The 14268-nt window shown below is 35.6% G+C and overlaps 1 protein-coding gene across 5 annotated transcripts in view; it reads right to left on the bottom strand.

Annotated features, from left to right (window-relative positions):
* Window positions 1-781: 781 nt before the first annotated feature.
* LOC114298406 (vacuolar protein sorting-associated protein 54, chloroplastic) overlaps window positions 782-14268 on the bottom strand; it is a 66410-nt gene continuing 52923 nt past the window's right edge. For 3 of the 5 annotated variants that reach the window (XM_082885969.1, XM_082885967.1, XM_082885968.1), the window contains exons 15-20: window positions 11955-12027; window positions 8917-9078; window positions 4658-4725; window positions 1593-1673; window positions 1209-1478; window positions 782-1100 (exon numbers count right to left, since the gene is read on the bottom strand). Coding sequence is in view for 4 of the 5 variants with exons in the window: in XM_082885967.1 (XP_082742093.1) it covers window positions 11960-12027 (68 nt within the window). In the remaining variant the exon portion in view is untranslated. Of the gene's footprint in view, window positions 1101-1208; window positions 1479-1592; window positions 1674-4657; window positions 4726-8916; window positions 9079-11954; window positions 12035-14268 lie in introns of all 5 variants that reach the window. The other 2 variants (XM_082885965.1, XM_082885966.1) reach the window with 1 other exon arrangement.

Raw genomic sequence — 14268 nt, 5'->3', positions numbered from 1 at the left:
AAGAAACAAACAAAAAACTCATAATTTTTCATTGCAATATCTCAATTTCTTATTTTTATGTCAAATCTAAGTGTGTGTGTTCTCTTTTTTTATTTTTTTTTTATATTTATCTCTGATATGAAGTTAATGATTTCAAATATGAGTTCGTAGGTATCAAATCTGAGATGGTGGTAGTTTAATGAAAATGGTGGTTGCTAGTCGACGGTGAGAATAAGCAACGTTGATAAACGATGAAGATGGTGGAGATGACGAACAACCATCAAGTTAGTGAAGAGAGAGAGAGAGAGAGAGAGAGAGAGAGTTGTACAAGAAATGGAAGAAAGAGAGGGTATAGTAATTAAATAAAATATTCAAATAACAAATTTTGCCCTTTATACAGAATTTTATAATTATAAGAGTTTTAAAAGTACCAAATTTTTTTTTTGTCCTTTTAACAAGAAAAGGAAGCTAAGAGAGATTTATGACCAAATTTCCCTTATAAATACTCCAAAAGAGAGGGCGGAGAAAAGAGTGCAACACAAAGAAAGCAACATTTGGTTAGCACCCCCTCCTATAGGGAAGCCAATCAAAAAAAAGCTTTAAGAGAAGATTTCCAACCTAAAAATTCACTTTGGTCAATTTTGTATGCTAGCTTGAAGAGAAGATTTGCATGTAAGCTAGCTTGAAGAACAAGCCAGGCAAAAATGCCACAAGGTTCAGAATTCATATAGAAAATGTCCAAATGAGATACTCATGCATACAAGTCAAAATTCATGGAAGATGGATAAGTACTTGGATCCGATGTTCAAAGTTGTAGTACCCGCAGTTTAACTTCGAAAAACATTTATGCAGCAAGCAAGCACTGATACAATTCTATTTGAAAAATGATTTAAGCCTCCTGGAAAGCAAAATATAGAAGGCAAAAAAGAAAAAGAAAAGAAAAGAAGAGCGGTTTCATCTAAACCAATAAATTACAATCATAATAACAAATTGTAAAGGGCCCTATTCATTACATATTGTATATTCAGTATGGCTGCTACAAAAATTGTGTAAAGGGCCCTTCTCCCCCACAACATTGAATGTGATACAGAACTTCACCCCATGAGCAATAATGCAAATACCTGGACAAAGTTGAAATTTTGAAGTACATATGAATAACAAAACAAAAGCCACTAAGCACAAGTAAAAGAAAATTATTTTTGTTTAATAAACTGTCTTATCTTGTTTACCTGAAATCAATCACACAATGTACAAGCACATTTTGAAGGTTGCTTCTATCATCCCCTTAACATGCTCATCAAATCTGGTTAGCCTTTCATTAGAGAAATAATATAACCAATTTGCTACTTCAGATAAATAACTATTAATCAGCTTCAGGAGGAAATCTTTGTGCCAAGAATTCATCAAGTTGCCCCCAGTTCGGGATATCAGTTTTACTTATATTATCAGAAGGCAATGACCGGATGCATCCAAGAATATGCTGAACGTCCCGATGCAGCCTAGCAAGCAGAACAAAAGATGCTATAAAGAGATGAAAGAACTGTGTCCTACAAAAAAAAAAAAAAACAAACAGCAGGGTTTCGAAAAGGTTATAGAAAATAAAAATGCAATACCTGGTTTTTGATTGTGGAGTGCTAATATCTAAGTTGGAAAATGCTTCCGAAATTTGTGAGTGGAAGATTATAACAACTTGCCTGCAAGTAGCACAACATGGAGGTCATTATGTAGAGAAAATAGCGAGAAATTTCAAGCAAGTCATCTCTTTCATATTTTAACAAGAAAACACAAACACAAAATAACTAATTAAAGAACCGAGGTCTAAGGTGGATGGAAATAAATTGAGTGCGACAAAATAAAACAGGATATGTCCTTTACAAACTGTAAGTTATTGGCAGAACACAACCAAGGAAAATGGCATGGTCTGATACTACTTCAGACGGACTAACTTTGCATATTCTTTAACTGCATGTTCAAATGGGAACATCTTGTAAGAATACATCTATGAGTCCCTTGAACACCAATCTTTTGCTATGTTACATAAGCTCAAGTGTGTATTTGGTGCAAATTCCTGTTCAGGTGTTGGACCTCCCCAAACCGCAAGTCTTCCGTAGACAAGTTTGGAAATCGAGCATGAATCCACAAGACCTGTCCATCTACTCACAGCAAACTCTTGGATACATTTCAAGCTGGACTATGAACAGAATGTTAATATTTCACAAGGATATGCTTGAATAGAATTCAAATTAAATGGAATGTGGTATTATAAAGGGATTTCCATTTGTCTCTCCTCGTCAAAAGCAGGAAACATTTTTTACCGTCAAATACAAGGCTTTCTTCTTCCACCATCACAAAGGGTCAGTGTGTATAGGTATACATGGATACAAGTAATTATGTATGATGAAATATCTCATACCCACAGCACTGAACACTGTCATGTCATACTAGAAGAGTCCTATGAAGCACTAATACTTCTAAAAGGGGCTCGTATCTGTATCATATTCATATCGGATATACGAATACCCATATTCTATGGATACTTGCGGATACGTATCAATTTCTTTAATTTTGAGAAGTATTTGGATACTATAGGTCATGTATTTGAACTAGTAAGAAATTGATATTGTAATAATTCTCACATAGCATTAGAGTATACTTGTTAGGATAAATAAAAGAATAGTTTTTCAATAGTTTGTTTACTTCTTAGAGAAAAAAGAAAATAGTGAAATTAAAGTAGCACCCAACTTTTTTCAAAATTTATTGAATTTGGCAGATCCTTATTGAGATATACATGTGTCTTACATTCGTATCCATACTTTATAGTAAGGAAAAATAAGAAAATATAACGATATTAAAATCAGATTTCAACAATTAAATAAGCAAGTAAAATTGCATACAACACTTTTGCATAAAACAGCAAGTGTGAAAGGAAAAAGCATATGGGCTACATAAACTATTCGACTTGACATTTGAAATGAAATTTTAATAGGATCTATTGAAAATTTAAAAGTAAACTGACTATTGACTCCAAAACTAATACCGAATTGCTAAAGAATGGTTTCTCCCTATTCTTTGAGTTGATGTACAATACACCACTAAAAATTATAAAAATATATACATATAGCTGTTGTTTGATAAAGTTGAAAACTAAAAACTGAAGACTAAAAATTGAATGCTGAATTTTTTAAGCTAAGAAGTTGTTTGATAAAAATTTAAGTGCTGAACTAAAAATAACTTATATTTATAAGATTAAATTTGAAATATATTATTTTTAAATTGTATATTTTAATTTTTATATTGTGATGATAGTGGTGGTAGCAATGGTAGTGGTAGTAAAATTGGTGGTGCTTATGACAACAATTACAATGGTGATGAAGGTGGTGGTGGTGGCATGATAATGGTGGTGGCGGTGGTGGCGGCGGCGGCGGGAGTGATAGTGATGGTGTTGGCATGGTGGTGGTGGTGGTGGTGGTGGTGATGGTGGTGCTTATAGCAACAATGACAATGATAATGAAGCTAGTGGGGGTGGTGGCGGTGGCTTGATGATGGCGGTGGCGGTGGCGTTGGCGGCGGTAGCGATGGTGGTGGTGGCAGCGATGGCATGGTGGTGATAGTGAGTTTATAATAGTGTATACAGATACTTATGTTTAGTATTTATAAATTTAATCAAAATTAAGTAAGTTTGATATGACTTAAAATTTACTTTAATTTTAGCCTACATTTTAAGAGGCACTTAAATTTTTAAGTGATATCAATTATAGTTATCAAACGGGATTAATTGATCATCACTTAATACATTCAGTTTTAAGTGTTGAATTAGGTTATTAAACACCCCCATACTTTATGAATGTATCCTAGCCATATACATATCCTATATCCATATCTGTACTTCATAGTCTACATTCAGTTTTTTTTTTTTTTTTTTTTCCCATTCTAGCACACCAGAAAAACAAGGGAGAGAAAAAGGCTTGAAAATCCCATACAAGAATTGAACGAGGGGAAATGTCAACAACTCCTTGCTCTGAAATTGAACGGAGGAACTATAGTTGCCAAATTCCTTTGTTGTGAGATACTAGATAAATTCTGAAAGGCATACAAGCACCATTAGCACGAACATATTGCATTGCCAATATCACCATAAGTTCATTTCCATCAATCCGCTGCTACCTTATCCATCTCTACTCCTGAGAAGAACACCATAAAGGTGACACAGCAGCAACCACCTGCAGCCCTCAGAAACTACCAACTCCACCCCTAACCCCCCACCCCTGCATGTAGAAAAATAGAACCAAACTAAAGGACAGAGCCCCAACAGTCAAGAACTCAGTTCATCTTGGTTCATTTGCACTCATATGTTCCTTACTGTAAGTATGTGGCATGTAACAATCAAAGAAGAGACTAATAAAAGGATCCACAGCAAGAATATATTACAGCTGAGATGGGGAGCCTCCCAATCTCCTATTTGCTTTCTTCTATTTAATATTAAGAGACCTGGTTACTAAGACATTTCATTGATCTTTTTTAAGTCAATAGATATGGTGCATAGCCTTCTTCCATTAGTAAATTCAATTTGGCGCAATAACCTAAATAAAAAGCTTTCCATATTAAAACAAACAAATAAATAAACAACTTACTGAATCTCTGAGTCATTGGACATTGAAATGATAATGTTAAGCCTCACCTGAAAATTGCTTGCACATCTACTTCATGTAGAGTTCGAGATAAGACACGCTGAAAAAAGCCAACTTCCTGCAAAAAAATCAAATCAAATCAAATCAAATCCAATAATCAAATGCAAATTTATCTAAGCACGGACACGAACATGGACACATGACACTAAACTGACAAGGGGACACAAATTATTAAAAAAAAGCAGGACCCAACATGTAGGGGGACTTATGCCAAACATATAATTTTGTACGTTTATTATGTCATATTTTTAATCTTATATATTTATTCTATGCCAAATATTTATTCTCATCAAGTTCATCAACCTTGGGTATGCTACTCTGGTGAAATTAAAAAAAAAAAAAAAAAAAAGAAAGAAAAAAAGAAGAAGAAAGGAAGACATCACATCTGATTCCTCCTCCATGTCTGACACGTGTCCGGAATGTGTCTGTTTGACACATGTTGGACACTGGTATGTGACCTCAGAAGAGATGTCTGTGCTTCATAGATATAATTCCAACAAAATTACCCAACATAAACTCAATGTCTTAAGGAAAATTTGTCTTTTTGGAAACCTTCTCACTCGAATGAAAATGTAGGAAGTTAACAGAAGCAATACAAGACCCAAGGGAAGTTCCATCTATTTCATTGTTTTACCCTATTTTTCTCACTCCAGTGTCGGTGAAATTCCAATTATGGAAGCTTTAAAAAATAGCCCTAAGAGACACATATATGAGAACGGATTAGTAATAATCTCAAGCAATGAAATGATAGGGCACCCAGTTTCCTTGAGTGGAAATTAGATACATTCTTATTTTAAAAGAACCTTAACTCCCCATGAATTGGTCTTTGATAGCATGATGTCATATAGAGCTTTCATCCTCAACAGAACTAGTTCAATTCCACTAGTGTTTTAAAAGGCTCTGCGCACACTGAGGTGATAAAGTCTCCTATAGCCTAAGCGAGGCGCAAGTTGTAAAAGATAAGAAAAATTCTATTATAGGCGAAGTTTTCAACATAAACAAATATACATAGCATTCCAAAAATCATAAAGCAAGTTTCACCATTTAAAAAACCAAAACAGCAAACATTCAATCATTGGTTGCATAATGAAGAAGAAGATGAAAATGTGGTGGCTGATAGAGAGAACCCAATGACAGAAAGGGGGAAAAATGATTGGAACTTGGAGTAGAGAAGAAAAAATGAAGAAGAAAAAGAAGAACAGTGGCAAGACCAAAAACAAAAGGCGGGCAGACAAAAAGAAGAAATCCAGTGAAGAAGAAGACAACAGAACAGAACATAAGGACCTGAAGAAGACGACGTCAATCATGGATAAAGAAGACTATAGCGATCCCGGTCTTTCCCCATTTGGTTGTTGTATCCGGACTTAGGTTCCGTGGAGCTTGTTGTTGTATATATCTTGATGTCATCCTTTAATTCCTTATTTTTGAGTTATGGGATGTGTTGGGCAGGTTTGTTACAGGTTGGGTGTGATTGGGAGCAAATGGTTGCTACCCAGATTTTTGGTCCTTCGCTCGAGCGAGACTTTTGTCGCTCGAGCGAGCTCTGTGTTTTAGATCATTCGCTCAAGCCAGGGTTCCTTAGCTTGAGCGAGAGTTTTTGTATCTGGTGGCTCGAGCGAGAAGTCCTTCGCTCGAGCTTGCGTTTGCGTCTGGTTCTGGACCTGAAGGTTGCAATTCTTCGCTCGAGCGAGCTTTCCTTCGCTCGAGCAAGCGAGGTGTATGTTCTGAGTTTCTTCACTCAAGCGAGCATTCTGTCGCTCGAGCGTGCTTCTGGGTTGCAGACCTGAAGCTTCGCATTCTTGGCTCGAGCGAGGCTTCCTACGCTCAAGCGAGAGTTCTGTGTCTGGTCGCTCGAGCGACCAATCCTTCGCTCGAGCGAGCCTATGTTATATCAGTAGGCAGCAACGGGATTACACTTCACTTTTTCATCTCCTCTTGTCTAAACCCTAGATCCGGCGGCTCCTCTCTCTACACTTACCTTCTCTCTAGGGATTGATCTAGTTCTTGAGTGTTTCTACCCTAAATTCTTTGTAAGAAAGATAGAGGGTTGTGTGGGCTACATTTTAATCTGAAAAATCTCGGATTTGGAGCACTTCAGGTTTTGCTCATCTTCTTCATTTGAGCTCTTCATTTCGAGGTAGGGATACCCTACTCCATCCTATGAGTTTTGTCATAAATTTTGGGCATTTTGATATGTTGGGGTTGTCGGGTAATTTTTGAAAAAGTTAGGATTTGATTTGTAATTTATAAAAAGGGGTTTTCAAAAGGTTAAATCCTATGGGTGTTTGAGACCAACAAAAATGGAATTAATGTTGTTGTATTGTTGAATTCGAGCCTTTGAGTTGAAATGTGATAAAGGGGGAAGAATGCCCTAATTATGAACTAAATTAATTTGTATAATTAATTTTGGAAAAATGTGAAAATATGGAATTGAGTTGAGAATAATGAAATTGGGAAATTATGGGATTGAAGGGTGTAGTTGAATAAATTAATCACTCACCTATGGAGTAAGTTGATATTATATCTATTTAATGCATTTATTTTTCAGTTTAGAAATAACTGTTTTGGGCTATCGGTGGAGGATAGTTTTGATTGTTGTAGACACTGTATGTTGATTAGGGAAAACTGAAACTAATCACATTGAATGTGTCATTAAATATGACAGTTGGAATAATACATTAAATTTGTGTATTGAGTGATCCCTGTATATGATAATTGTTTATATACTTGGAATAGTGTATTGTGTGGGAGGAGATAGGGGATGTACTCCATGGTTTGAGGGAAGATAGGGGATGGACTCTCAAACCTGTTTGGGAGGAGATAGGGGATGGACTCCATTAATACAGCAAATATGTGTATTAAATTGAAGTATTGATACAGCAAATATGTGTATCTATTGTGAAATATAGAAGTGTTAGTATATGAGTTATAGTCTCATTGAATTGTTTGGCCAGGTTCTGAGCCACGTATATGAAATGAATTGGATAAGTAAAGGAAAATGGAATTTAACATGGACACAAGTGTCATGGAACTGTATTGTGATATAATTGGTTTATAAGTGTTAACCATCTATCTAATGCTATTATTTTAGTCATTGTTTATATTTGGTTTAGTATATCTCTACTGGGCTGTGACTCACCCTATATGGGACATCATTTTCAGGTCCAGGTGACATGCCACATGCCACCTCCAAGGACATAGCTTGGAAGGTTTTGGGAGTCGAAGACTCTTTTGTTGTTTTGTTATCTTTTGTTGAAGACTCTTTTATTGTTTTGTTATCTTTTGTTGTATTACATGTAAATTCAGGCCAAAGGCTTAATATGATATGAGTTAGTACTCTCTTTTGTGTAACCAAGTGTTGGCTTGGAAAGTTGTAAGCCGTTGGGCATTTACTTTTGTTGTCAACATGTAATACATTTGTAAGGACTACTCTAATGAATGAAAAAGTGTTTATTTCTCTTATATCAATGCATGTCAAGAATGTGGGGATTTATGTATTATTTTGAGGGCGCTACAACTAGACCATGTCGTTCTCTCTTCCTCGTGGAGCCTCGCGCTTAGGCAAGCGCCTAAGCGTGCTTTTTAAAACACTGAATTCCACACCTACAGCACCTTTTATCTTGTTTCTCTTAAGGTCCACAATCATTAGTTGCCGGTCATATGGGATGATGGTGTCTAAGGCTTCAAGATCCAAAGATTCTAGTACACAGTAATCATCACATAAAGTTTACATGCTGAGCTGCTGGAAATTCCACCTCACATTTTCCTTTATTTTAATGTATTTTATTTTTTCACCCCCTTTTTCCTCTCTCAACCAAGAAACCAGATTTTTTCACTTATTGACATTAATTCCTTTCTTAAACAAATTCACACAAAACAATCTCCAATTCTACATATTTTAACAAAAACAGGTGTTAGAGAATATAATATAAATAATAAAGTTTCCCATCTCTCTAATAACTTAAGCTTTTAGATGTGTTGGTGTTCAACAATTAAATATGGTATCAGAGCAAGCAATTAGATCCTGTTCGAACCTCACTGCTTACCCAGTAATTAAAAATACTTGCACGTGTTTGGCCCATTTATGGAGGAGAGCCCGGACACATGTGAGGTGGTTTGCTGAGAATATAATATAAATAATGAAGTTGCCCCTCCCTCTAATAGCTTATTCTTTTAGATGAGTTAGTGGTCAACAATTCAATAATAACTAAAAAGGTGCATTACTGAATGCAAATTTGATTTTTGTTACCTTTGTGAGGGACCGCGCAAACTGACTAGGCTGTGAATCAGAATCTTCTAGCCTGTTCCAGCCCTCAACAATTTGTGGTAAACCACGAAGATGAATCAACAGCCTTTCTCTCATTATTTGAACCTGCTTCGTATGCATCTCATCTGTGTGGACTTTATAATCCTAACATTTAGAAAAATAAATACAACTGTGAGGCATGATTTATGCAGTCGAGTCCTAGAAATAATATTCATTTGTCACTAATTAAACTTAAAAATATCGTTCGTTGTTAAAAACTTGATGCTCAACATTATCAATGGCAAAATTTATTAATGTGATGCCAAATAATAGGTTTGTCAAACTGAGGCATCGAAGCAGTAAAACAAAAAGTGTTCAACTTAAGTCAAAATTATTATTTTTTCATTATTTATTAAAGAAAAAAAAAACACGTAGGACAAAATCACAAACCATAAATGGATGAGGTGTCAATCTCCAAAGCATAGAACAAACCACAAGACAAAAACCAATGAAAAACAATGAAACAAGTGCAACTGAAGGAGGATAAAGCGTCTTATGTAGTCTGAGGTACTACAAGGTAGTCTCTTAAACATAAGTCAACCTCAAATAAGCTAATCTTGAGCTAATGTAAAAGTAGCATGAAAAAACAAAAAAAAAAAAACAGTTTGCCTTGAGATAAGTGCATAACAGCACAGCCACTAATTCTTCTTACTCAACAGACCAATGACCACTCTCCAGTCCCCCTTTCAGAACCAAGCGCCTTGCATTCTTCCAATAGAAGGCTAAGAAATACTTATCTCAAAGAATTTTCAGAGGCCAACCTAGAATAAGAAATATAGGCCTTGTTTGGTTTGTTTTGGGGAGAGTAATTTTGGAGAAATTTTTTTAAATTTTGTTTGGTTTAGTGATTTTGGAAAAAAAATTCCAAAATCACTTCCTCTCTCCTATGCATCAATCAATCACTTTTTCTCTCTCCTCTCTCATTCTCAATCACTTTTTCTCTCACATACATCTACTCAACTACAACAAAATATAAAATCATTCCAAACTCTCATACTCCAAAACTATTTCCAAAATATACAACCAAACAAACCAAAAAAATTTCTGAACTTTCTCTCCAAAATATTTTTTGAAAATTTATCTCTCAAAACCAAACCAAACACACCCATAATATTTCTGACATAATGCCTTGAATCACCGACTACTCTGAGCTGCTGAACTTTTCCAACGAAACCCCACAAGATTAAGCTCAACCCCGTATTCTGAAGGATGCTTTTGAAGGTCAAAATTCATGGCTCAGAAGGTGGAAGCCACAAACAATAAAGGGCAGGCTCCGAAACACTCTGGAACTCAAGCTAATAAGAGAAGTGATGAACTCAAACTTATCTTAAAAACTTCAGGCAATCCTTTCCGACCAAGTAATCAAATATCAGCACATAAAAGAATCCTATCCTCACTCTAGGCAAATCCATCCGCCCCAAAAAATCTACATCACGGAAGAAAGGTTGCCAAATAAAAATAATGCAATAATGCAAACTGGATTGTTAATGGTTGAAAAAAGGAAGGACTCAAAAGTGGATTTGCCACTGCAGCAACTAGCATCACAAATAGCATGAGAAAGGTAGACGATGTGTAAGGTGATATGGATAGAAGACCCCAATAACAACTGAATCAACAATTGAAGTTCCTCTGTACACCATGAAGACAATTCCAGGTATAACAAAAACTGAAATCAACAACTTAAGTTTCTTCAATAGAGATACTAAAGAAACACTAAAAAAAAAAAAAAAATTAAAAAATTAAAAAATTAAAAATAAAAATTAAAAAAAAAGTACAGAAAAGGAAACAATATAGTGACAATATCAAAAGTAAACATTGGAGGCAAAGCCCATTTGAATATATTAGTTCAATTACTATGACAAGTAGGAATTGATGTCCAAAGAGTTGGCCAAAAAGAATTGACACGGTTCAGTTGTTCAAGCTCTGCTGGGTCACACTCAGGCTGTGCTAAAGTTTGGCCTCCAGACATGCCTAGGTATTCCTATCTAGACTTCAGCATGCTAACAAAAGTTTAGTAGAGCTAGGGTTTCAACTGAAGCCAACATTGGATAAGACTAACCATGATAGACAACACGATAATGAGTCTATTAAGAGCCAAGGAAGTAGGAATTCTTGCCTCAAACCCGACGATGACTCCAAATTTGAATTAAACAACGAATATGGATGGTTTCAAGACTTAAAACAGCCACAATCTCGATTTTGAAATTCAAAGGACATCTAAAGAATGGATCAGAGTGAAAAGAACATTGATTTATATAGGAGGTCAGATCCATACTAGATGTAAAAGAAAGGAAAAAAGAAAAAAGAGAAAAAACACAGCAACAAGAACGGACACAGAAAGTTCTCTGCAGGAAGAACAGTAATCAAGTGGCATGAATGTCATGCCAACCTATGTACCTGTGTCTTCCTATAGTTGGATACACTCTGATTGAATCATAACGACTTAGTTCAGCTTTGACTCTCTCTCCTAGCAGTGTATGGATTGAAAGTCACTACCAGATTTATAAGCACAATGAAGGCCGTTGCCAATGCTAATCCAGCTTATTCGTTCTGATCTGGAACAGTTTTGTACTAAAATGATGAAACTAGTCATTCCTATAAGCATCTCTTATTGAAATGGAAAATTCTCAATCAATTCCATAAAAAACTAATTAATTTGAAAGAACTGTTTCTTCTAATAAGCTTACACAAACATTCACTTTTGCAATCATCTACTAAACACACATCCCGCAATGTTACTGAGCCTAGCTGAGTTGAACTCTCCATAAAACACCAAACTTAAAATGCTGCAGATGCTTGGGTCGTTATGAAAGGCAAATGATGCCAAACGAACTCATAAGACAAGCCAAGTCAAGCCAAGCCAAGCCAAGCCAAGCCAAGCCCGAGCTGTTTATCAACAGCTCAGTTCACGTATAGTTAATGATGATACAAAATTTTAGTCAAGCAGGAACAGATAACTGATTAATAGAAAATTAATTTACCTGCGCTACACGATCAATCTCTGACAGTAGTAATGCCTTTCGTGTATCAGGTACTTTACTGAGCAGAATCCTCCTGATTTCTTAGTCCCACATGCAAAAAACATAATATCATAACACTAAAATTTAGCTAATTATTAAATCATATGAATGCAGAGCATAGTTTCAGCGACCACTATATGTTGCATTTTAGAAATAATAACATCCAAGAATAAAAGCTAGGAGACAGTAGAAGATGGTTATAAGAAAATAATGTTGGAGATAAGATTATATTGTCAAAGATATCAGAAGAAACGGAAAATATCATAATATATGGAGATCCCATGATTTGATAAGATTATATTGCCAACAAGTAATACAAGACACTAATAATCACAATGGAGAGAGAGAGAGACACTCAAACGAGAGCATTGTAAATTTTCTTTTGATTTTTGACTTTAATGAATGGTTATCCTAAGCACCTTTAGGCTGTGTCACATGGAATCTTTTGTTTCTAGCAAAGTACCCCGTGTCCACTGGATATAACTAGGGTAATGGTGTAGGATATGTGTCCAATACCCCTACCCAATTTAAACACTTGGATCCTCTAATTTTTTACGATGTTTGAAGAAAAAGAAACTCATGTTTTTTTGATAAATAAAATTATTGCTGAAAGCATCAAGACGATGCTTAAGAATACAAAAATAGAACCCCCACAACAAAGGGGAAAACACCTAACCAATTAAGTCATCTACAAAATCCAGAAAAGCAAACACATTTGGATCCACCCTTCCTGACACCCAACTATACAAAACTTAGAAAAACCTATTCTTTAACCATGGCACCAATTGAGCAACCCCCTGAAAAGTACGATGATTCTGTTCCAATCAAACCAACCGCATTAAGCACAATGGAGCCAAAGCCCAAGCCTTCAATTGTCACTTTCCCACCGAACCCCCACCCCCACCCCCACCCCAAGTACATAGGACCTCCAACACCCCTTTTTCCTGAACCCACACCACTTCAAAAGTAGAAAAAATAAGTGCCCACAACCAAGAAGCCACCAGACAGTAAATAGGCAAATGATCCACTGACTTCGCATTACCACAACACATGCAACACCAATGTACCAGAATGTGATAACATCGAACCAAATTATCAATAGTGAGAATCCTATCAAGAGCTATCGTCCCTGAAGAAAACCACATTCGACGGAACGCCTGTGACCCAAACACACCGCCAAGGGAACTTCCCCTCCACCTCGCCACACAAAATCCGATAGTATGACAAAACCGAAAAAACACCTTTCGTAAATACCCCCCCACCCTCCCAAAAAAAAAAAAAAAGCCTCCTCTCCAACCCCCTTAAAAAACTCATATATGCTATTAAATAAACATTTCTAGCCTCTCAAATGGATGAGAGATAGAAATTCCATATTTTTCTTAAATCATAATCAATTTAAGGACATTTCTACATAATTTACAACATCATATCTAAGAATATTAAACATTATGCAATATATATGTGTCCATGGCTCGTCCGCACACTTATATCCAGCTTTTGGATACATATTCCATTATCTTAAGACTTGGGTATATAAAGGTTTGACACTTAGGCATGCACTTGCACCCGATACTTGTACCTGCCTTGAGATCATAACATAGCCTTTTAGCAAGCAATCTCACGGGCGTTCATTAGTTCATCATTAGGAAGAAACATTTGATTTTACAAAATCTCCTTTGAAACTAAAGCTGAAGACCGACACTTGATGCTTGCTATTATCTATAACAAAAGCGTTGGGATGAAGAAGAGAGTAAAAGTGCATATAACAGAAGACGAAGAAAATAGCTATAGGAGTGAGGTAATTTGTTTAATGTCTTGCAGCAAGAATCACATGATTTCTTATTGGGTAAAAGGAATCTTACGATTTTATTTCCTACAAATTACAATTAATATGTGGCACAATAGAGAGAGAAACTACGGACTTGTTTGGTTTGTATCTCAAGATACAATTTTTGAGAAAAATTTTCAAAATTTTGTTTGGTTCAAATTTTTTGAAATTTTTTTCCAAATTCACTCTCTCCTTCATACACATCAATCAATCATTCTTTCTCTTACACATATCTACTCAACTATAACAAAATATCAAATCATCCCAAACTCCTAAACTCCAAAACTATTTTCAAAATATACAACCAAACAAACCAAAAAAATTTCTGAACTCTCCCCAATTTTTTTTTTCGAAAATTTATCTCAAAACACAAACCAAACACACCCTACATATTTACAAATAACATGGGCTTGTGAATTAAAAGCAAACCCCCTAAAATCAACACAA

Source organism: Camellia sinensis, chromosome 9 (assembly GCF_055761805.1).
Source record: "Camellia sinensis isolate YWXY chromosome 9, ASM5576180v1, whole genome shotgun sequence".
Classification (NCBI taxonomy): Eukaryota; Viridiplantae; Streptophyta; class Magnoliopsida; order Ericales; family Theaceae; genus Camellia; species Camellia sinensis.
This window is presented reverse-complemented; position numbering and strand designations above follow the sequence as displayed.